Source organism: Lissotriton helveticus, chromosome 1_1, assembly GCF_964261635.1.
Source record: "Lissotriton helveticus chromosome 1_1, aLisHel1.1, whole genome shotgun sequence".
Lineage (NCBI taxonomy): Eukaryota > Metazoa > Chordata > Amphibia > Caudata > Salamandridae > Lissotriton > Lissotriton helveticus.
This window is the reverse complement of record NC_136057.1, coordinates 1,298,037,692-1,298,063,299: the sequence shown is the minus strand read 5'-3', so window position 1 is coordinate 1,298,063,299 and position 25,608 is coordinate 1,298,037,692. Positions and strand designations below refer to the sequence as shown.

The window sequence follows — 25,608 nt, the reverse complement described above, 5'->3', positions numbered from 1 at the left end:
TTCTTGTCTTGTTTTATTCGGATTCCTTCCCAACAGCAAACAACAGCCAACGCGTTTCGTCGCTACAGATAGTAGTTCCACGACTTTCTCAAGGCTGCATAAAATAGACATGCAAAATTGTACAGTATTTCTTCTAATCGGTAACTGTCAGTTAACCCCGAGCACAATAGTGAAATACTGCATTAACAATACAGTACACCCGTTGTGATAAAGCCATTAAGTGGCCAATAGGTGTTCATATTATAACACTCATTTTATTGATTTGATTGTATCTGCCACAACACAAGCAAGTAAAGACTTGTATATAGTCTATAAACAGAGGATGGAGAGAACGGAACCATAAGGTTCCAAATGGTCCATAATATCTCAACCTTATTACCCAGAAATGCGCAGTTAAAGGCCAGTTTCAGAGTTCAGAGTTCAGTGATAAAACTGTGTTGGTATGCATGCACCAGTATTCATGAGGTCCCAATTAATAATGTGCAATTTCATGCAAGACAGGGTGGAGGAGTAGTAATGGAATTAGACGGGAGAAAGGCGAGAACAAGAAGAGTTTAGTTAAAGAAATCGCTAGTTGTCAATCAAAGAGAAGGATATTGTAACGATACCTAAAAGTTTCTGTGCAGTGCTCTGTAGGGAGTAAAAATAAAATTGTAGAGAAATCTCTAGAGATGAAATTCAATAGAGTGAAGACCAGAGATTAAAAAGTCACCTACTTTATGCGTGGTGATATTTCCAACCCACATGTGGGTTCCACATGACGAATACGCTATATGTGCGTTGATTTCCTTCTATTCTTTATCGAATCTTTAGTATTCATTTCTGAAGTTAAGAAGTTAAATAGTTAATATCCTTTTCTAAAGTTTAAGAAATTACATAATTAATATCCACATTTAACTCAAATTATTCCTAGTGCACATTTCCATATAGGCGCGGTTTCAATAGTTATATTATATTATATTATAACGTCACATAGTTAATATCCACGTTTTAACTCGAATTATACCTAGTGCACATTTCCATATAAGCGCGGTTTCAGTAGTTATATTATATTATATTATAACGTCAATTACTTTACTTGTTGTTAATGCTGAGTACATTAGTACTAGGGTAGGAAACGGCTTACTGAGGCAGTCGGACGTAAAATCACTCTCCGACATTTTATATGGTAATTGTATCCCCCGATATTTTTATGCGTCCCTTTCTCACATACATATCTACTTCATTAAGCCATTTATTCAGCTGTGGCAGCACAATCAGAGCCTTACGAGAAAGGATATGTGAGCATGTCAGGGCAGTTAAACTAGGAGACATGAGATACCCCCTAGCTGCACACATGTCACTTTGTCCATTACAAACTACCAATAGACGTTTTGAGTACTATGGGATAGATCACATACAGAGACATCCGAGAGGGGGAAATAGGGAACTTATGTTACTCAGAAGAGAAGCTATGTGGATACTGAAGATGTGTAGCATAGAGTGTGGTCTTAATATCGACCAGGAGCTACATAATTTTTTAGGAGACAACAGATGAATGATATTGCATATAGTTAAGGTATACTTAGTTTGTTATGCAGTTATCTATTATAATGTATAATTAGATGCTGATAATACTAGGCAATACTGAAAATAATTTCTGTATATGATGACCTTTATCTCGATGATCTTGTAACTTTTTTATTTAATTATGGATGGATGGTTCTTGGTTCTATATATTTCCCTTATCTAACTACAGAAAAGTTTCTAACCATAGTTCACTTTTGACTAACACTACACACATGCGCAAAGATAAAAACAATATATCTTGACTTTAGGTTCCAAAAGCTAAGGGCACGATAGCTATTCTTTGAACAATAGGAATATTCACACTTACACCTCTTACAATAATAGTTAGGTATAATCTAACTATAATAATTACCCCTTTTATCGACTTTGTATAAACAACTATTAATCGTTTATGAGCGTGAGCTAAGCGCGCAATATTTCGTTTTTGATTGGAACTATAAAAAGACGCAAAATCAATGATGATTTTGATATAAGTAATTCAATTTTGATATATCACTACCAATATGGCCGCTGTAGTGAGTTAGCTTGCAGTCCTCTTTTGATTTCTTTCCTGACTTGCGAGGAATACCCAATCAGGGACGTGGATAGAGGAATGTCTGTTTAAATTAGAGGCGGACTACACCTGGGCCGCAGACGCGAGATACACATGGCGATGGGAAACCTTGGAGCAGCGCTACTCTAGCTGGGGCAATAGGTAAGGGACCACCCAATACTAAGTCAGCTGAATAAATGGCTTAATGAAGTAGATATGTATTTGAGAAGGGGACGCATAAAAATATCGGGGGATACAATTACCATATAAAATGTCGGAGAGTGATTTTACGTCCGACTGCCTCAGTAAGCCGTTTCCTAACTTAGTACTAATGTACTCAGCATTAACAACAAGTAAAGTAATTGACGTTATAATATAATATAATATAATACTGAAACCGCGCTTATATGGAAATGTGCACTAGGTATAATTCGAGTTAAAACGTGGATATTAACTATGTGACGTTATAATATAATATAATATAACTATTGAAACCGCGCCTATATGGAAATGTGCACTAGGAATAATTCGAGTTAAACGTGGATATTAATTATGTAATTTCTTAAACTTTAGAAAAGGATATTAACTATTTAACTTCTTAACTTCAGAAATGAATAATAAAGACTCGATAAAGAATAGAAGGAAATCAACGCACATATAGTGTTTTCGTCATTTGGAACCCACGTGTGGGTTAGAAATATCACCACGCATAAAGTAGGTGACTTTTTAATCTCTGGTCTTCACTCTATTGAATTTCATCTCTAGAGATTTGTCTACAATTTAATTTTTACTCCCTACAGAGCACTGCACAGAAACTTTTAGGTATCGTTACAATATCCTTCTCTTTGATTGACAACTAGCGATTTCTTTAACTAAACTCTTCTTGTTCTCGCCTTTCCCCAGTCTAATTCCATTACTACTCCTCCACCCTGTCTTGCATGAAATTTCACATTATTAATTGGGACCTCATGAATACTGGTGCATGCATACCAACACAGTTTTATCACTGAACTCTGAAACTGGCCTTTAACTGCGCTTTTCTGGGTAATAAGGTTGAGATATTATGGACCATTTGGAACTTTATGGTTCCGTTCTCTCCAACCTCTGTTTATAGACTATATACAAGTCTTTACTTGCTTGTGTTGTGGCAGATACAATCAAATCAATAAAATGAGTGTTATAATATGAACACCTATTGCCACTTAATGGCTTTATCACAACGGGTGTACTGTATTGTTAATGCAGTATTTCACTATTGTGCTTGGGGTTAACTGACAGTTACTGATTAGAAGAAATACTATACAATTTTGTATGTCTATTTTATGCAGCCTTGAGAAAGTCACGGAACTACTATCTGTAGCGACGAAACGCGTTGGCTGTTGTTTGCTGTTGGGAAGGAATCCGAATAAAACAAGACAAGAACTTGATTTGAAAATTGGAACTGTTGACTCACATTTTCTTTGTATATGACATTTGTGAAATTTGGAAAAGTGAAATCAATCTTATGAATATATGTGTGCTTGGGAGTTCGAATTTACCTCATGAATATTAATAAGGTAGGTCACAATTAGCAACCCATTAGGAATGACAGCCATCCCAGGGATGGTGGCCTGCTAAGGTCAGCAAACCACCATGTCTGTAAATGCTTTCAAATAAAGCAATTTATTTTTGTAATGCAACCCGTTTTTCTTAAAGAAAAATAGGATGCGTTTGAAAAAAGTTAAAAGTGTAACTTTTTCATTTTTTCTAAGACTCAGCAGCAGCCGCGGTCGGTAGGGGAGTACCTGCCGGGGCGGTGACGTGGGGAGGGGGAGGTGCAGGGTGGGGGTTAGTAATGTATGGATAATGGAGGTTTGCAGGTAAGTAAACATTTAAATAAATGAAACTAATTTCGTTGCGCGAACTGCATCCCCAAATGCAATGCAGTGCGCGCAATAAAATTTGTTTCATTTATTTAAATGTTTACTTACCTGCAAACCTCCATTATCCATACATTACTAACCCCCACCCTGCCCCTCCCCCTCCCCACGTAACCGCCCCGGCAGGTACTCCCCTACCGACCGCGGCTGGTCAGCAGTGGTCCATAGTACCACTGCCTATTCTTTACAAATGATTTTGTCTACATTCATTCCGGTCACAAACCATAGATCTGATATTGACTCGTAAGTTAGGGTGATAACTGATTCGAAAAGGGGGAATTGGTACTCTCTTGACCAATTCCCCACTGGGAATCGGATGGTAGCTTCAGGTGGAGTTGACAGTGATCCCGGCGACAGTGGTCTGACTGCTCCCACTGGAGTATTCAAAAAGTGAAAACTTTTTTTTTTAAACCAGCCCAATTCCTTCAGGTATGCAATTTGCGACTATGTTTTGTGACTAGTTTGTACATACATCTGGTCCAAAGTAAAGTGTTCCTGGAGACGCAGCAACTGTTTATCATAAAAAACAGGATCACATTGCTGAGTGTGCAGTGGAATCAAGGATGTACTCCAGGTGTCCACGTGTAAGTGTATGCCTTGCTGCTTTTATAAATAAATAATGTATAGGTTTACAAATGGAAGGTAGCGTACCTTGACTGAAGAAATGTGAGGCGTCCCGTAGAAGACAACTGAATCTTTGAAAGCAGCAAAGCGCACTTGTTGTGCAGCAATTTCGAAAACTCTAGCGAATGAAACTTGAAAATTCAATTGTGGAAAGGAAACTTATGAAGTTTGACGAGAATATGGTCTCCCTATATATTCTCTAATCACACTCCTTGGGGAAAAAAACATTTTTTTGGGCCTTTTCTGCATTGATCGGTAGAAACAAAACAAATTGAATTGCTCACGTGCAAAGGAACCCGCCTGGGAGAGAGCAGTGGCACTCTCAGTGAATAGGGGAAGGTGCTTCCCCATAGAAAGTGAATGTATGAATAGCAGCTATTTGCCCTGATTCTACAAATCCTCTGTTCCTGTCCCCTGGTAGCTGTGACATTGATGTGTGTATCTGGAAAGGTCCTGATAAAGGTGGTCTAACTACTCTTCATATACCGCCGAAACGCGCGTCAACCCTATGCCCAGCCTTGTGCTTTGAACAGAAGAATCAATCTGGTCGTGGAGGTTTTTTTGTCATACATAACCTCCACCTTGTTCAGATGCTGTTTGTATGAAGTTTGTGAGAGTGTGTATGTGTTTGAATGGTTGTGAGATGAATGTATTTATTTGAGTTAGCCCAGAGGGTGTTTTTCTCTATGTGGATTTGTATTTGTATCATGTACATTTTATGTAACTATTGAAATGATTTTGTTTTTTGTAGAAATCTTCATAATCAGTCTTTTTCTACTTACAAAAAATCTATATAGAATGAATAAAGGAAAATAACAATGAACTGCTATAAAGTATAAAAGTAATGAAATAATAAAAGTAATGAAAATTGAAATGCTAAGTGTCACTGTTGTCATTATATGTATGAGATAGCCCAAGAGAGATTAAGGCTCTTATGTAAATAATAGATAGGCTATGAGGGAGCATATTTAGTGTTTACTGTTTTTTCCCCTCTTCTCCCTGGCTGAAAGATTAACCTTTAGAGGCGGTCCACTATTTTGCAGTTACATACAGAAGCCAATCACTGGCCACACAACCGGTCCCTCAAATTGAGCCAGCGTGTTCTCAGTACATTTCGTTGTCTGAGACTGTCTCAATCGAACATGTAAAGGTGTCTCAACTACTGTAGGAGGAGCACACCCTCTTCGTTTATTTGACTTTTGGCCTGACAATCAGTAACAATCCCCTCTGTCCGGTGTGTTAGGCCATCTATGAAGCAATGCTAAGACTAGGAATCCTGGAGTAGCCAGCTTTTTTTGGGTTATTCTGACACAGCTTTGATTGTTTCAATTTTGTTGCAGGACTCTTGACATGTTTGTGGCAGATATAACGAGCTATGCACCAAGGGAACCAGCCGCCCAGATGGAGGAACTCCCGGTAGGTGATGTCAGTGACTGATCTCAATGCGTTCTTTAAAATAAAAGGGCAGAGTGCTGGAGTCTTTGTTTTTTTCACTTTGCATGTGGACAAGCTGAGCAGGGTGTGAAAAGTCTCCGCAGTCATAGCCATTCCCACATTATGAGGTCTAACATGCATCTTGTAGTGAGCCTGGGGCAGCAGCCTTAAGGTGTCAACAATATAGTTGTCTAGCTCTTTCCAGTGAAGTAGTGACTAGCAGACCCCGCAAATCACGATAACAAGCACAGATATGATCTGAAGGTCTTCATACATTTGAGGGCTGCTGGTTCATTCCAGGTGGTAGTGTAATAATTCATTTTAGGGTCTCACTTGTGGCCTTTGGTGTGCAAGGAGAACAATGGTAAAGTTATCTAGTGGTGTTCAGCAGAATGGGAAAAAGTTGTGGTAGGTCATCCGAATATTCAACGACTGAGCCAGGCAGCTGCTTGGTTGTAGAGTCTACTACTCAAAGCCTGTCGTCAGGAAACCACTGACTCAGTAGTAGACTTTACACACCCTTGGACTTCGATTGAAACGTGTCCCGGAGTGAGGACAGGACCTCGTCCTAGATAGTACGCTAGATGGGAGAAATATTATCTCCCGTTCACAATTTAACCGGGCGGCTTACTTTGGCAGCAAGGTACCGCTAGAACCTTCCGGATATCACCCAGTCGCATGTAGTGTGAACCAACGTGGATTTCTTGTTGAACGTTTGTCTACGATTGCATGTTTCTCTTCTTCCTATATCCTGAACAGGCCTAACTTGAAGGGCCAAAATGCACAGACCTTTATGAGTGGAGGAGCCCTACTTTACGAATTATAAAATTATCACATACGACGCAGGATACACAGTAGAATTTTTGAGGGCTGGATGTTCCCTCATGTGTGTTCCCTTATGGACTACCTCTAATATGGAGTGCATAGGATAATTTGAAATTGCAGCTATATTTGTGCAAAATTTCTGGAAGAGAGAAAATATTGATTTGTGTTGATAGATGTATGTTTTTGTTGTTTGTGAAAATTATTGACAGTAAGTTTTTTTTACAAAATGGTACATGTTGTTAAGTGATTTCACTATGTCATTGTTATATGTAGAAACACTCCCATTTTTCTCGAGTTGGGAGTTCAAATTTTCGCTTATGAAGCTTAATTAAATGACTTTGTATAATTGCATAAACCGGACCAGTGATCATTGAATACGTTTACTGGCAAAGTTATATTGCTATTTGTTCCCAAAGGTCCCCAATTTTTCTGTTTTCAATTTTTTGTGCCCAGGTTCTAGTGGGATTACTAGGGCAAACCCTTATTGTATACACATTTAAATTGACTGTAGGCTTTCCGCAGTGCACACATGCAGGAGGAGAAAGTGCTGCTGACCTATAAACTGCCATGCCCTATTATATACTAGAGACTTAAAGGTAGTTTTAACCCCCCAGCCCTATTATGTACTAGGGACTTGTAGGGTAGGTCATGCCAATTATAAGTGTACTTTAATATATAGTGTATCCTCATGTAAGTATTTTCGCTGTGTGTTCAACATAGCACTGGCCCTGGGCCTGCCCAGCAGAGCCAAGGCACTCTCAGAGACAGAAAACCAGCATCTAGGGGTGTCAAATGGGGCAAAAAGTGGGGAACTCTGGAAACAGGTCCTGATTTCCAACAAAAATACATTGGGAAATGGTTCCCTTTTCATGTATTTAGCATTCTTAAAACGTTCCTCTGGAGGATTTCTTGAATACAATAAACAATTGCAGTGGTTGGTGGCTTATTTTAAAACTACCAAGTTTCCAAGTAGACATAGTGAACAATTAAATGTAATTTATTTTGTGAATCTGGAAGTTTATTTTTCCTATGACTGAGGCCTAACCATGTGGTATTGGGGAGCTTTAATTGTTATAGTTGGAGTACACTATAAGGTTATAGAGTCCCCAAAGAGACAACGTATTCATGTTAGTAACATATCTTGCAGAAACTGAAGGCACACCTATTCTAGGATATCCTTCCCTTCGGATTTATCAATGACAACCATGACAGCTTTAATATTCCACGCAATACTGAGTTGCTCCTTTTTTTTTCTTTATATGGGGATTCACTTTCTTCTATGTCTCTTTTTTCTCTATATTTCCCCTTCCTTTTTTCTCAGCCTATTTCTGTCTCTTATCTCCTCTCTCTTGTCTCTGACCCTGTTCTCACTTTCTTCAGCTCTTCCCTCTTGCTACCCTTATCTCTCGATGTATTTTTAATGGTGTCTGATTTTTCTCAATTCTATGCCTCTTCATCTCTCATACGCATCTATCCTTCGTCCTCAGTGCGCCACCATCTCGCTCTATCCTCCACACTAGAGATTCACCGGCCTTGTTCCCTTAGCAACTCTCTCCATCCAGTCTTTGCTCTTTCCACCAAAGCTTCAATCCCACCCAGCAGTACCTGTCCCATATTCCTTAGGTAGATCTCCACCATCATTGATACAGACTGTTCACTCTTTCCATCTGCCAACTTCATTTATCCATCAGCCTATCCCTAAATCTCTCTAAACCCTCGTCCTAGGAAGCACATTCCAAACCCTTCTCATCCAGACGGCCAATCTCTCCTTGTCAGTATTACTCAGTGCTCCAATCCCTTGAAGGTATTCAGATCACTTCCTATTAGTTTCTTGGTATAGTCAATCATCTACCAATTTAACAGACCATAGAAGTGGAAGTCCAGCCCTCTTTCTAATCATTTCCTTCAGCCCTCCATCTTAAGCCAATAATGGCCTAATTTCCACATTAGTCAACATATTCATTCACTATCTTGTTCATTTCTCTCCATCGATCTCATTCTGTGTACTAGCCCTGCCTTTTACCCCGCCCACTTTACTCAAGATACTTGTCTCAGTGAATTTGTTCCCATCTGCCTTCCCATCCATATGTCCATCTTTCTTTTATTTGCTGTATATCTAGAAGTGCCTCCATCTTTCCACCCATCTATATATCTGCCCCATCTCATATTCCGCCCCTCCCTCAGCACCCAACATCCTCTCTGTATCGAGCTACTGCCTGTTGCGCCATGAATCTCCATCGAACCCGTTAATCTTATCAACTGTTCCTGTCAGTGCCTGAACCCTCGTACAATCAGGCATGTGTCCATGAATCTACAAATCTACCATTCACAGCTATCTACCCATCAAACAAGGTCCTGTCATTCCTCTGTACTCACCCCTTTCTTTCCTTCTGGATCCCGTGCGTTGGGGTTGCAAGGCGGTGATATTGGTTGTAGATGCAGAAATGATTCAATGGACAGGTACGCATGAAGAATGGCAGTTTAACCACGCCAAACAGCAAGAGAACAACCAAAGTGCTCTGTATCTGTATATTAGAAGACTGGAGGCGGACCTGCCTAACTCTTCTATGTCGTTGGTCTGAGGGAGCACCCCTTCATTATCCTTGGATGGGAAAGCAAACCACAGCCAGCGTGCATCATATTGTTTGTACTTATTTTTCTTGTTCACATAATGCTCAATTTATACTGAAGTGTCCTGTACATAATAATCACAGACGTTTAAGTCAACTCAGAAGTTCAGGTCCTAAGTCCTGTCGTGTGCTTTTTCAGTCAGATGACAGCTTATCCGGAGAAAGCCAGAGCCAGGGTCTTGAAACAAAACCACAGATGAACATTTCAGGTGAGATACATTTTTTGGGGATAGAAGTACAAAGAGGCTGATTTGGGGTGTAGTCATTGTCCTTTCAAAAGCTTTATTGCAGTTGGTTTGGGGTCTACGCTGGCTCCCCTTTTGCGAGGTCTGCATCAGTGCCCCGTTGCGAGCCACATGTTTAAGAGAGAAAGAAGTGGACCATGTTGTCGCTATACTATCTCCTGCAGACAGCTGGCCACAGCCTAGTAGCTTTTAAAGCCACAGAGGAGCGAGCAGGTGAATAGCAATGTGTCGATAACTTCCCCGATGACAGAAACAGCATGGCACTACATAATTTCTCTAACCCATTCTTAAGCAGAGAAGGCACTTCCAAAGGTCCTTTAGAGAGATCAGATAGGCAATCGAATATAAAACATTTATTTGCCAGTAAAAAACAGCAGAATCTGGGATCCAAGCAGATAGGTACAGCCATGAGATCTTTTTTCATAAGGAGTACTGCGTTATCGGCCTCATATAATTGCCATTCCAGGTATACACCAGTAATGAGTGACTCCCGGTTGGAAGCGTGAGCAAGGCAGGTAGCACTGCAGCAGCAAACTTCCTGAAGGTGATCAGGAACCTCCTTTGTTATGGGTCATGTTTTTTACAAAATTGACTCCAGGCATTAGCCTTTATTTCATTTGCTCTGTTTTTGCTTTATAGTGGAGGAGGCAGATGAGTTGCTGGTGACATGCGAGGGTGGTGTTGACGCTGCTCTGGATTATGCCAAGCGTTGGTGCAAGTACACCAAGGAGCTGCTCACCTGGATGGACAAACGGATAACCATTGGTAGGTTTCACTGCCCAACTCCAGGGCACCTTAAGTTAGTTCCACGGCACCAAAGGACCAGCACAGGTAAGAGATTCACTTCTAAGTAGCTTAGACAGTGTAAAGGCTAAAGTTGCCCTTTAAACAGCTTTCTTTTGAATTATACAGTCACGTTAAAATATGTTTGGTAGAAGACTGCTCTACGTAATACCTGGATTATCTTGCAACCCACCCTAAGAATTTGAGAGAACGTTCTACAAAAATGTGACACTTCACATCAGTCTGCACCTCACTATAAACTGAAGTCATTAGTCAGCTGCAGTCACCCCACTGTTCACTGACTCCTGTTCTCCTCATTGTTCTCCTCCTGCTCTGAAATACTCTGGAGCTGCAGTAAAGGAACCAGGCACTGTATTAAACCCCTCGATTAAAATAAATGAAAACATAACAATTAAATCATAATTTTGAACTCTATCAATAAAAACTGTATGGGCAACAGGGTGGCTGGCTCAATCAAAGTGTAAGAGGTCAGGTGGACGCTGTGGGAACAGAAAACCCAGGGGCATATTACCAACAACTAGCGATATTTATTGCTAAATGGGCTTAGCGAGGTTTTTTTTTATCGCCAAGCATCGCCGGATATTATCGCAGAGATTACGTGCTATTAGCAACGTTTATCTCTAAAGCGATAAAATATCCAGCGATAGCGGCGAAATGCGTGAATATCGCTGAGAATACAGCGATATTCACGCATTAACGCCAATAGGGTCTTAGCCATAATATCCACCTCCCATTGGATATGATGGCTAAGAACTGGTCTGGCAGGCGTTAGCTTTTGGAGATATTCGCGCTTAGCGCGAATATTTCCATTGCTACGCCTGCGTTGATAATAGGCGATAGCGAGGTTAGAGACTGTTTTTAGTCGCTAACAGGTTGCGTACGCCCACTTTGCATGTCATTAGCGATAAATATCGCTGACATGCAAAGCGGGCCCCAAACCGCTCGCTATCGCCTATAAGCTGTCGCCAACTGCTGTTAGCGACAGCTTGCTAATAGGGCGATAGAATTATCGCCGCTTAGCGGCCGAAAGCGGCCGCTAAAGCGGCGATAATCTCTTATCGCCCTCCTTGATAATATGCCCCCTTGTGTCCTAATTCTGGTTTAAAGTTGGCCAAAACAAGAAACAATGGAGTAGTCTCAGAAGATTTGGAAAGTCATCAGCGTAGCTCACATGTCAACCATATACATGTGCCCAGAGCGATCAACAAACTGCATCCCATGATTCAACATTTCCTGACACATTCTTTTTTACTTTTCAGAAATCGAATTTGCCAAAAACATCACAAAGACTGCTGAAGCTGGCAAATGGGCAATCAACCAGCAGGTAAGCTCTGTGTGATGATTATTATGAGAATAATAGTTTGCTCTACATGTGAGAAGTATGTTGGACACCAGCTATCAGGATTGAAAATGAATGATGAAGGTTGAGAGACATAAATTCTTTGGTTCTACCACTCACGGCTGCAGGTTAGGGAGCTGTTTTCAAAGCATGATGGGCTGCCATGGCATGATTATGCCCCCAACCCGATTATACTTGCAGCCTCCTTCAATGTGGGGGTGTTTTCTACATTTGTGCAAGGTATACATTTGGTTTCCAATCAGGCCCTGGTACTACTGACCATGAACCATTGGCTATTGATGACAATCTTGCATCCTTCTCCTAAGATATGGGGATGATTATGGAGCATGAGTGATATAGAAGGCTCCGTAAAGGCAGCAAATTATGTAAGATAAAGTGTACTGCAGGATAAACAACACCTGTACACTTGCTCACTTCAACCAGGAAGCGGGCACATATGTCTACAGAATTCAGCCTGGTGCAATATCGTACACCATTCCAGAGTGTGACCCAAATCTCCACAGACAACAGTTTTATTCCACCACACACAAAATGCCACTTTCTCATAACAGTTCCAGTTTGTAAAGAGTTAGAAGTAGGTTCAGAATAAAATCAACAAAAGGCTGCTTTTAAATATAAATATATATATCTTGTTCTCTCAAATGAATAGATTCCATTACATTTATATAAGGAAGCAACTGTCCTACCTATGATTGCTTCCGTAGGACGCTGAAGACCTTCCTTTTCCAGTCCGCATTCGAGTAACTCCTGCCCTCGCCCTCCATATTTGTTATGAGCGCCATGAAACCGTCTGGTGACCGAGCGCGGTATAAATAATTTTAACATAACATTAACATAACATAACATAAGCAACTGAAAACGGGATTTTTGGTTGGGTGACTTATTTGTACGTTAAATACTGCTACTGATTACAATGTGAAACCAGTGGAAGCAGAAGGCGGAAAAGAAAGAATCAGGACAACAGATGCACAAGAAGCACTGTTGATTTGTAAGTTACTACTATTTAATGGTGAGAAATGCTGAAGGACCGCACACAAAGAAGGTTTGTGGCATTCCTTTCATGATTGCTACAGGAAAGGGGGATTCCTCCCAGTTGACGCGGTGCCACCTTCCACAGAATAGTATTTGTGAACGTTGTCAAGTGGGTCCAACCAATTTAGGACTTAAGACCCAAAGGGAAAAAAACTCATTGGTAATCTACTAGCTCTTGACTGAAGATCAACATTGAGGTGCTCATCTAGGCATCAAACACCTCTGGCACCAGGGAGAAGAAAGTAGCCAAGAATAAATCCTGAAGTAGAATCCAATATAAGTTAAAACTACCAGCTGACACCCAAGTCATCATATTGGTTACCATAAAGAACCGAGCATAATTGGGCCCTTTCACGATAACTGGGTTTTTGAGAAGGATCGGAGACAGCTGGAAATATTTGGACTAAACTTGATGACACCTGACAGTGGGACAGTAATGGGACAGAAGATCTGAATCAGTTTTTTTACTTAACAGCCGACATTAAAAAAGTAGCTGATAAAAAGGAAGTCCAGACAGTACTGAGGTCGACCCACATGGGCAAGATTGTTAATGTTAATGTTAATGTTAAGTTGGTCTTCTGTAGCGCACGGCTACTCCGAAGGAGTGTCCCGGCGCTTTTATTAGTGACCAGAAAAGACAATCGACACACAACAAAACAGGACCACTACAGAGGAATAAGGGAGATCCAGCAATATAGAGGAAAAAAACGCACTAACAGGCAAAAAGCCATGTTTTAAGGCCCTTCCTAAAAGCCAGTAAATTGGAGGTACTGCGTAGTGTCAAGGGAAGAGAGTTCCAGAGCTGCGGAGCTCGCAGCCTGAAGGAGCGGCCTCCAATGCAGGCCTTTTTTACTCGGGGAACCACAGCCAGGAACAGAGACTCAGATCTCAAAGATCGGGCCGGATGGTAAAAGGCGAGCCTCCTTTGGAGATATTGAGCTCCCGAGGCGTACAAAGCCTTGTGGGCCAGTGTCAGGGCCTTAAACACTATCCGCTTCCGGATAGGCAGCCAATGGAGCGACTGCAATAGGCTAGAGACTCTGGCCCGCCTGTGGAGGCCAAAGATGGCCCGCGCTGCCGTGTTCTGGACCACCTGTAAGCGTTGCAGGAGATACTCCGGCAGGCCAAGATATAGTATGTTGGAGTAATCTAATCTTGAGCCGATTAAGGCCTGAACCGTGGTCCTCCTATGCTCTTCAGAGAGCAAAGGGAAGAACTTCCGGAGCATCCTGAGAAGGCCAAAACAGGTTCCCGTGAGAGCCAGAACCTGGGATCTATATTGTTTGTGGCTAAGATGAGAAGCTGACGCCTCGGTCGCTGGGCGCAAAACTCTGAGCACAGGATTGTCTAACCATTTTTTGATTAAATCTGCCAAGAATGCTTCTTATACATGCTTAGAGTCGATTCTTATGCTTTTAACAATTTTTACATATGTCTTTTAGTTTTCTAGCAGCAACTTTAATAGCTGAATGAATTGCCATTATTTGAATCTGTGTAATTTGTTTCCATTTCTATACCAACTGCCAGTATATGTAATGTTTTTAAGAAACCATACATGATAAAAAAAAATTATACTCCTATTCCCCTGCGACCAGCATTTATTGTGTGGGATCCAGGGCAAGAAATGTTCATATTTATTTTGTCAACTGGACATTAGGCACATCACTTGCAGCACACTCCCTTTGGTTGGCAGTTTACAGCGACCAAAGGCATTGATCTGGAGTCTGCCACTTAGGCAAGGCCTGTTTCCATATGTACAAGGTTTTCAAACTTGCATTTAAGATTTGATAATTCAAAACCTTTACTAATTAAATAAAATGTTAATGGAAATCTGTAACGTAAAACATATTCTGTAAGCCATTATGCATCATTTGATGTTTGATGCATGCTAAGATCTTCTTTAAAGAAAGATTAATAATGGAGCATTAAGGCAACATTATTAGGGGCCAGAGTCTTAAAGAAAGTCACAAAGATGCACCTGTAAGTACCTGTCCTTACGCCTTTCAGGAAGTTACAAGAGTTTACAGAAGCAGGCCCAGGAATCACACTCTTTGAAACTTTGTGAATTCCATTTTTAAATGAGCTAATAGACACGCTTATATTTGCTCCTGTGAAAATTTGCAGAGCACTTGTAAATTCTCTTCTATACACCCTCTATTTCCCCTTCCTAAAAAACGTTTACTGCTGTCTCGTCAGGAATACATTTCCAACCCTTATAGGTAAATCAGTCTCATAAATGATACCGTAAGTATTCAAGGTATTGAAGGTATACATGCAATACTCGTACTGCTCATTAAATTCGATCATTTAAATTCATTTAATCATTAAAGACATATTTATCTTACAATTTCCTCCCAATGTGCAAGAAGTGCCCAAATCTCTTCAAGCGTATTCTAAACCTTTTTCCCCTTCTGATTATTGATCATGGCTTCCAATTGATAATAGTAGCATAACCATTACTACCACTGCCAACCCTTGGTGAATATGTTTCCTTCCCATTCAGTGCAATACATAGTCTAGATCTATATACATCTAGAGTAGAGAGATAGTCTAGTTCTATATACAAATGCCCTAAATTTCCCTGGTATATTACAAACTGGTTCCACATATGTTGATAATTAGCTGATTCACAATCACATCGAGGATATCTGCAATGTTCAAGCATTTTCGCCTTAATGAGCCTATCTGGAGTCTAGTAAAGCCTACTGATCACTTTGAATTGTTGAAATTGCAAATGTGAGCACCTAAATGAGGCGTGGCTCATTTGTATAGCTGTTTCAATATTGTTGAATTCACACTGTGTCCTAGTTCATTGGGCCATTTTTCTGCTCCTTTAACTCATTTTCAAAAGAATCAGGGAACATTTTTATATCCTGCATATGGCTAAAATCCCTTTTTTTATCACAAAACATTTGGTATCAAGCTAATAGAGTGATTTGCTTCCCCAATTTTGATTGCGAATCAAAATTGGGGAAGCAAATCACTCTTATTAGCTTGATACCAAATGTAACAGCTATACAAATGAGCCACGCCTCATTTAGGTGCTCACATTTGCAATTTCAACAATGCCTGCAAACTTATTTTTTTATTTTCTCAGAACAAAATCCTCAAAATGCACCATACCTTTTAAAAATAACAAATTATTGACTTACATATAGGCCCTAGAATGGCAGTAAGTCTAAATAGAAAAGCTAATACTGATTCTGAGGATGTCTGACATTTTTCAAGAATTGAAACAAGTATTGTATCCTGTCAACAATTTTTTTCACATGTTTGTTCTGATTGCACCTATTGCATCACTGCATTCTTCGGCTAATTCAGGCTGCAGTGCATTAGTTGGTTGTCCTTACACATGATTGCTCACTTAAATTCACACTGTAGTTAATTTCACATCAGAAGAATTCCCATCGGCCATGTTGCATTTACCATCAACACAAAGTAGAGAAACCTACAATGTTTAACACAGCAATCATTCTATTTGACTATGGAGCAAACAGTGAGGAGCAAACAAGGGATATTGCCTACGAGTCACACATGTATTGACAGCAGACACTTCCTCAGCATTCTGTACCTCCCAGAAACTGTTCCACTGACTTTTCTTTATGGTATGTGTTTCTTAGGACAGCATGCCCCTGCAGTACATCTACACATTGTTCATGGAGCACGATGTGAAAGTTGGCAACTCCGCCATTGAGACTGGAGGACTTCTACAGATGAAGAGATATATCCAGGTACGTCAAGTTGCAGGCTGATGAAGAAGAGAGACCCTTACACAGTCAATGGGCTGCCAAAGATGAGAAGTGATTAGAAGGCACATGCCCATGAGTATCTCATAGACAGCATCAACAATGATCTTTATTCTCCATTAGAACATTGGAATGTTGAGTGTTCCTTTGAAGACAATGGAGTGCTCCGGGATTCTAATGGCGGGTAGAAGCCTGGAGCATCAACATTCCAATGTTTGTTCACAGCTGTTGCTGAAGTGTATTTCAACACCCTTGGGCTCCCTGAGGCCTGTGTTGTACAAATTAGAACACTCTGCCTCTAGGGGCGGAATGTTCTAATAGCCTTAGAGCCCTCAGTAGTGGGTCTACCGCTTGGGCCTTTAACGCTGGAGAGGATCTTTAATGGCCGGTACGGTCCGCTATGTCGGGATCTAAGACTATAATGTGCCATGCATCCTAATCTCTTAGGGTTGTTCACAACAGACAATAACAATGTTTCTTACACTCCATAAGTGGTTGGTGGAATACGATTGCAATGCTTGTTACTGTCCATGGATTGTAGAGCGTTGGAAGGACAATACAAATACTACTTTGTCGATGCGTTGTATGTTAGAGCTAGTAACAATGTATGTCACAGTCCACTCTTCGTTCCCAGCAGGCTGACTTGGTTCTCTCCACCGCTGTTCTATAGCAGACATTAACAATTTGTGTTTCTATCCATAGCTGGTCGATAGTAGACATGATTGTTATTGTCCATGCATGGTTGGTGGCGTACAATAACACTGCTTGTCGCTTTTGATGCGTAGTTGGTGGCAGGCAATAACAATGTTTGCTTTTCTCTATGATTTGTTAATAGCAAACATTAACAATGCTTGTTACTGACAATGCCTAATGGGTGGCAGTAAATAACAGTGCTTGTTCTTGGCTAGTTAATGTAAGCAATAACAACATACTCACGTGTACACGTGTATATTTGTACTGCAAGAAATTGAATGGAGATACTTGAGTTAGTATCTGAAATCTTTAAATTCTTTTTGAAAGTTAACAGGCAAACAAGGATGTCCACAAGAATATTTCTCCATTCTTAGTCATTAGTTTCTTAAATAATTCTCCATTCTTAGTTATTAGTCTCTTATTGAAATTAATCTACAAGAACTGAAAGACATTCTTAATTGCTTTGTAAACTTCCCAAATAGAAAATTAAAGATTGTGGATACTAACTCAAATGCCTCTGCTCTATAGCCTTAACATTTGATTTAGTAATATCGCCTTGCAATGTGTTGTTACGCATTTGAGTCATATCACTGATGTGTCTTCACAATTCCCCAGCTGATCCAGATGTATTTTCTATGGGGTGTATATGCATTATATTTCCTAGCTGTAAAAAGATCCCTCGTTTTGAGTGCTGTTGACACCATGTTTTGTTCTGAAGGAAATTATCCTTCTGCAGGAAAACAGTTGACTATGTCATCAACAAAGACTCTAGTTTAATGCATTCGGGATTGTGGTCTAAATGGGGTACCTATAGGCCAGGTGTTTTTTAAAGTCCCAAATTCCATCAAAGTTGTAACAGCCAATGGATGTGTGACACAGTGCTGTTTTATTAATTCTTGCCTCTTTTCAGTCTATTAAAATTTGTACCAAATTTGTAATGTCTGTTGGTGACAGTATTCCTTCCCTCTGTTGCTTTTCATTCCAGCCTCTAGCAGCTAAGAAAAATGAGACTGAAAAGTGGCGGAAAGAGTTCAGGGAGCAGTGGCAGAGAGAACAGAAGAAAATGGTAAGGACGCAGGTCACATGAAACCATTGCCATGAACTGATCTTTTCTGAGAGACTGTAGTCTGGCAGAAAGCCTGGGGGCAGATTTACAAGCCCCTTGTGCCACTTTTGTGTCCTTTTTCCCAAGTTAAAAATGACGCAAAAGTGGTGTGAGGGGCTTGTATATCTGCCCCCTGGATTGGAAGCAACCGGTTCAGTTAAATATAAATGTCCAGTTATTATCTGGCTCCTAATAATGGCGTTCATCTGTTACAAAGGACCTTCTATTGTTCAACAAATTTGGGAACCGAGGCTTAGGAAAAGAAAGCTGTTTGCAGTCGGTCAGTATTGAAGTAGTGGCCAGAATTATGGTTACAAAGTCCACCAGTAAACCACATCTCCACCATTGCTCTTTCTAACGAATAAGTGCTATATCAAAGAGTAGCAAGCACTACTTAGAAGGCCCTATCATGCCAAAGAGTGAGCACATAGAGACTGAGACAGGCCAGAGTGAGTAGACTTGCAACAGCTATTTAGGCACTGATAGCTTAATCCAGGCATCCTGTATTGGACACTTTCATTAATATGTGTAGATTTACTGCTGCCAAAAGGGTGGCAGGAGATAAACAATCTCTTCACCTATCATAAAACAAGCATTTGCAATGCATAAGGTCTCGCATTAGGAAAGTTTGAGCTATTGGTATTGTAAATGACACATTTTTTATATATGTGTTGGTTTTGAAAATAGCAAAAATAATAGCTTTGTCATTTACAATGCCAATAGTTATAACTTGTGACACCTATAGCATTTGTAATGCAATATGTGTTGTATTCACGTGACTTAGATGTATTGATATTACAAATAACAATGGCTTTTAATTTTTGTAATAATTAATACTTAAATAAAAGTTATTGTAATTTATAATGGCAATAGCTTAAACTTTTGTAAATAACTTTTGTGAAGAATATGTTCAGTGTATTTTATTGTGACAAAAATCCAAGAACAGAAGTGAAATACTAACCTCTTTTTGTGACATTTGTAATAAAGCTTGAAACATTGAGAGATCATATTTGACCCAGTTGTTGGTAAATGGTTGCACAGATTGATGCTGTGGTGGGGCTGAGAGATGTTGTGGTGGCGACTAGTGATGCTGTGGCATTCAATGATCCTGTGGTAGCGCATAGTGATGTTGTTGTGCCCCTTAGTGATGCTGTGGTGGTGCTGAGTGATGCTGTGGTGATGCGATAGATAGAGTGAGTGGGATAGATAGATAGAGTGAGGGCGATAGATAGATAGAGGGAGGGTGATAGATAGAGGGCGATAGAGAGATTGAGTGAGCGAGATAGATAGATAGATAGATAGATAGATAGATAGATAGAGTGATGGCGATAGATAGCTAGACAGATAGATAGAGTGATGGCGATCAGTATCTAAATAAATAGATAGAATGAGGGCGATAGATCGATAGAAAGATAGATAGAGTGAGGGCGATAGATAGATAGAGTGAGGGCGATAGATAGAGTGAGGGCGATAGATAGATAGCGTGAGGGCGATAGATAGATAGATAGAGTGATAGATAGATAGATTGATAGATAGATAGAGTGAGGGCGATTAGATAGATAGAGTGAGGGCGATAGATAGATAGATAGAGTTAGGGCGATAGATAGATAGAGTGAGGGCGATAGATAGAGTGAGGGCGATAGATAGAGTGAGGGCGATAGATAGAGTGAGGGCGATAGAGTGAGGGCGATAGAGTGAGGGCGATAGAGTGAGGGCGATTAGATAGAGTGAGGCCGATAGATAGATAGAGTGAGGGCGATAGATAGACAGATAGAGTGAGGGCGATCAGATAGATAGACTGAGGCCGATACATAGAGTGAGGGCGATAGATAGACAGATAGAGTGAGGGCGATAGATCGATAGACAGATAGAGTGAGGGCGATAGATAGATAGATAGTTGTGTGTGTGGTTGTGTGTGGTTGTGGTTGTGTGTGTGGTTGTGGTTATGTGTGCGTGGTTGTGTGTGTGTGGTTGTGTGTGTTATGCTTTGTTTTTCTATGTTATGTTATGCTATGTTTTGTTGTGTTTGGTATGTTATGTTTTGCTAGGCTATGATATGTTTTGTTTTGTTATGCTATGCTATGTTTTGTTATGTTATGCTATGTTTTGTTATGCTATGCAATGTATTGTTTTGCTATTCTATGCTTTGTTTTGTTATGCTATGCTATGTTTTTTTGCTATCCTATGCTTTGTTTTGTTATGCTATGCAATGCTTTGTTGTGTTTGTTATGCTATGCTTTGTTATGCTATGCTATGTTGTGTTGTGTTGTGTTTTGCTATGCTATGCTTTGTTTTGCTATGCTATGTTTTGTTATGCTATGTTTTGTTATGCTATGTTTTGTTATGCTATGTTTTGTTATGCTATGCTTTGTTATGCTTTGCTATGCTATGCTTTGTTTTGCTATGCTATGTTTTGTTGTGTTTGATATGCTATGTTTTGCTATGCTATTATATGTTTTGCTATGCTATATTTTGTTATGCCATGTTTTGTTATGCCATGTTTTGTTATGCCATGTTTTGTTAGGCTATGTTTTGTTTTGCTATCCTATGCTTTGTTTTGTTATGCTATGCTCTGTTTAGTTTTGCTATCCTATGCTATGTTGTGTTTTGTTATGCTATGCTATGCTATGTTTTGTTATGCTATGTTTTGTTATGCTATGTTTTGTTATGCTATACTATGTTTTGTTATGCTATGCTATGCTTTGTTATGCTTTGTTATGCTATCCTATGCTTTGTTTTGCTATGCTATGTTTTGTTGTGTTTGATATGCTATGTTTTGCTATGCTATTATATGTTTCGCTATGCTATGTTTTGTTATGCTATGTTTTGTTATGCCATGTTTTGTTATGCCATGTTTTGTTATGCCATGTTTTGTTATGCCATGTTTTGTTATGCCATGTTTTGTTTTGCTATATTTTGTTTTGCTATCCTATGCTTTGTTTTGTTATGCTATGCTCTGTTTAGTTTTGCTATCCTATGCTATGTTGTGTTTTGTTATGCTATGCTATGTTGTGTTTTGTTATGCTATGCTATGTTGTGTTTTGTTATGCTATGCTATGTTGTGTTTTGTTATGCTATGCTATGTTGTGTTTTGTTATGCTATGCTATGTTGTGTTTTGTTATGCTATGCTATGTTTTGTTATGCTATGCTATGTTTTGTTGTGTTTTGTTATGCTATTTTTTGTTATGCTATTTTTTGTTATGCTATGTTTTGTTGTGCTTGGTTATGCTGTGCTTGGTTATGCTGTGCTTGGTTATGCTGTGCTTGGTTATGCTGTGCTTGGTTATGCTGTGCTTGGTTATGCTGTGCTTGGTTGTGCTGTGCTTGTGCTGTGCTTGGTTGTGCTGTGCTTGGTTGTGCTGTGCTTGGCTGTGCTGTGCTTGGTTGTGCTGTGCTGTGTTTTGCTGTGCTGTGTTTTGCTGTGCTGTGCTGTGTTTTGCTGTGCTGTGTTTGGCTGTGCTGTGCTGTGTTTTGCTGTGCTGTGTTTTGCTGTGCTGTGCTGTGTTTTGCTGTGCTGTGTTTTGCTGTGCTGTGTTTTGCTGTGCTGTGTTTTGCTGTGCTGTGTTTTGCTGTGCTGTGCTGTGCTTTGCTGTGCTGTGCTTTGCTGTGCTGTGCTGTGCTTTGCTGTGTTTTGCTGTGCTGTGCTGTGTTTTGCTGTGCTGTGTTTTGCTGTGCTGTGCTGTGTTTTGCTGTGCTGTGCTGTGTTTTGCTGTGCTGTGCTGTGTTTTGTTGTGCTGTGTTTTGCTGTGCTGTGTTTTGCTGTGCTGTGGTTTGCTGTGCTGTGTTTTGCTGTGCTGTGCTGTGTTTTGCTGTGCTGTGTTTTGCTGTGCTGTGTTTTGTTGTGCTGTGCTGTGTTTTGCTGTGCTGTGTTTTGCTGTGCTGTGTTGTGCTGTGCTGTGTTTTGCTTTGCTGTGCTTTGCTGTGCTGTGCTGTGTTGTGCTGTGTTTTGTTGTGCTGTGCTGTGTTTTGCTGTGCTGTGTTTTGCTGTGCTGTGTTTTGCTGTGCTGTGCTGTGTTTTGCTATGCTGTGCTGTGTTTTGCTGTGCTGTGCTGTGTTTTGCTATGCTGTGCTGTGTTTTGCTGTGCTGTGCTGTGTTTTGCTGTGTTTTGCTGTGTTGTGCTGTGCTGTGTTTTGCTGCGCTGTGCTGTGCTGTGTTTTGCTGTGCTGTGCTGTGTTGTGTTGTGCTGTGTTGTGCTGTGCTGTGTTGTGCTGTGCTGTGTTGTGCTGTGCTGTGTTGTGCTGTGTTGTGCTGTGCTGTGTTGTGCTGTGCTATTTTGCTGTGCTGTGCTGTGTTTTGCTGTGCTGTGCTTTGCTGTGCTGTGTTTTGCTGTGCTGTGTTTTGCTGTGCTGTGCTGTGCTGTCCTGTGCTGTGCTGTGTTGTGTTTTACTGTGTTGTGCTGTGCTGTGTTGTGTTTTGCTGTGCTGTGTTGTGCTGTGCTGTGTTTTGCTGTGCTGTGTTTTGATGTGCTGTGTTTTGCTGTGCTGTGTTTTGCTGTGCTGTGCTGTGCTGTGTTGTGCTGTGTTGTGTTTTGCTGTGCTGTGCTTTGCTGTGTTTTGCTGTGTTTTGCTGTGTTTTGCTGTGTTTTGCTGTGCTGTGCTGTGCTTTGCTGTGCTGTGCTGTGTTGTGTTTTGCTGTGCTGTGTTGTGCTGTGCTGTGCTGTTTTGCTGTGCTGTGCTGTGTTGTGCTGTGTTGTGCTGTGCTGTGTTTTGCTGTGCTGTGCTGTGTTGTGCTGTGCTGTGTTTTGCTGTGCTGTGCTGTGTTTTGCTGTGCTGTGTTTTGCTGTGCTGTGCTGTGCTGTGTTGTGCTGTGCTGTGTTTTGCTGTGCTGTGCTTTGCTGTGCTGTGTTTTGCTGTGTTTTGCTGTGTTTTGCTGTGCTGTGCTGTGCTGTCCTGTGCTGTCCTGTGCTGTGTTGTGCTGTGCTGTGCTGTGTTGTGTTGTGTTGTGCTGTGCTGTGTTTTGCTGTGCTGTGCTGTGTTGTGCTGTGCTGTTGTGTTTTGCTGTGCTGTGCTGTGTTGTGTTTTGCTGTGCTGTGCTGTGTTGTGTTTTGCTGTGTTTTGCTGTGCTGTGCTGTGTTGTGTTTTGCTGTGCTGTGTTGTGCTGTGCTGTGTTTTGCTGTGCTGTGTTTTGCTGTGCTGTGTTTTGCTGTGCTGTGTTTTGCTGTGCTGTGCTGTGTTGTGCTGTGTTGTGTTTTGCTGTGCTGTGCTTTGCTGTGTTTTGCTGTGCTGTGCTGTGCTGTGCTGTCCTGTGCTGTGCTGTGCTTTGCTGTGTTGTGTTGTGTTTTGCTGTGCTGTGTTGTGCTGTGCTGTTTTGCTGTGCTGTGCTGTGTTGTGCTGTGCTGTGTTGTGCTGTGCTGTGTTTTGCTGTGCTGTGTTGTGCTGTGCTGTGTTTTGCTGTGCTGTGCTGTGTTTTGCTGTGCTGTGCTGTGTTTCGCTGTGCTGTGCTGTGTTGTGCTGTGTTTTGCTGTGCTGTGTTGTGTTGTGTTTTGCTGTGCTGGTAAGGGTATGTGAGGGTGTGTGTGAGGGGGTGTGAAGGTGAGGGTGAGGAGGTGTGTGAGGGTGAGGAGGTGTGTGAGGGGTGATGGGGTGAGGGCGTGAGGGTGAGTGTCTCCAATGAATGTCACTGCTTGGCCTTCTTTGAAAATGTTCAGTGCTGCAAATAGAGCATGCCGCCCTAATTATCACAGCATGAGGCCCCAAAGATATAATTATCACAGCATGCAGAGAGCCGCCCCACGCTGCTGGAGCACTCAACTGCACATTAATTATAGTTGAGTGCTCCAGCAGCCTGGGGCGCCTGTTGACATGCTGTGATAAGTGGGTCTCATGCTGTGATAATTGTTGCGGCGCCGAGGAAGTGGAGACTCCTGCTGGGATAATTGGTCTTGTGGGCCTCAGGAAGTAGAGTTTCATGCTGGGATAATTGGTCTGGCGGGCTTGCAGCGCCTGACGTCCAACAAACGTGCACAAGCTGCTCAACCCGTTCACAGACCTGGGTCGGCTCGGGCCCAGGTCTGTATCGGGCTCGTTCACAGCAGTTACTCCCTTGACAGGGAGGAAGGTGACTATAGTCTCGCTGGCGGGAGCGCTTCGCGCTCCAACGCCAGCTCGACCTAAAAATGCATGTTGCTGGAGGAACTGCGGGGCCGAGATTAGAAATCGCCTTTGCAATAGTGGCCAAAGTGGTTGCTAAGAGGGATATTGCCTGGGTGAAATTACAGGACCCCTCCTTTGTTGACTGCCTGGCCGATGGGGTGGACTGCAGCGCCCAACAAGAGAGGTCCATTTAATTGGCCCAGGGATGTCCACAGAAGCTTGGGAAGACTAGGGGCAAATGGTGGTACTTTCATGGTTTGGGGTTATATGAGTGATGGGTCTATGTTGGTGCATGGGTGGGGGGGCGTGGTCTGTGGCCGAGTAAGTTTGACTGTACTGTGGTTCATGTTTTATGAACAAAATAAATGTAAAAAAAATGGTTATCAATAAAAAATAAAACATGTACCAGGCATGCCTCAATGAAGAGGAAGAAAGCACTCCTCCCTCTCTCTCTGTGTGTGTGTGTGTATATATATATATACACACAAGAGAGTTGCCCCCTCGGAAAAGCCACAAAAAGGTAGGTTTCTTTTCGTTTATTTCAAGAAGTTTGCAGCACAACAAGCATGACAAATTGCAATGAAATTGTTCAGTTCGCCGACGCGTTTCGTGCATTCAAGCACTTCTTCATAGGCATACTGGTCAAACAGCGCAAGGCAGTATGTGCACTATTTATTTCAAAACATGAGTCCCGCCCATGTGGGCGTAAGCTCCTCGCAGAGCTTCTTGGTCTCCGTAGTGCTCATTAATTATCCTCCAGTGAGTAGCTCATTGCGTTGCCAAATTAAACATTGATTAAAACCCATGTGGGTATGTAAAGTGTCACACTCACGCAGCACCGCTTGTAACAGCTTCCAAAACAGCCTCCTTTCCAAACACGGTGTTCATCAAGTGAAGACACCCTCAAACCGCTTTCATGCAGCAGGGCTTTTCCATGGCTGGGCCAGCCGTACCATCCATAAACACACAAGAGAGTTGCCCCCTCGGAAAAGCCAC

At 41.3% G+C, this 25,608-nt stretch overlaps 1 protein-coding gene across 4 annotated transcripts in view; it reads left to right on the top strand.

The window, feature by feature from the left end:
• GMIP (GEM interacting protein) overlaps window positions 1-25,608 on the top strand; it is a 320,436-nt gene that overhangs the window by 181,077 nt on the left and 113,751 nt on the right. For all 4 annotated transcript variants that reach the window (XM_078681149.1, XM_078681159.1, XM_078681167.1 and 1 more), the window contains 6 exons: window positions 5,985-6,060; window positions 9,673-9,742; window positions 10,418-10,543; window positions 11,842-11,906; window positions 16,595-16,705; window positions 18,399-18,479. In XM_078681149.1, coding sequence (XP_078537275.1) covers window positions 5,985-6,060; window positions 9,673-9,742; window positions 10,418-10,543; window positions 11,842-11,906; window positions 16,595-16,705; window positions 18,399-18,479 — 529 coding nt within the window. The remainder of the gene's footprint in view (window positions 1-5,984; window positions 6,061-9,672; window positions 9,743-10,417; window positions 10,544-11,841; window positions 11,907-16,594; window positions 16,706-18,398; window positions 18,480-25,608) is intronic.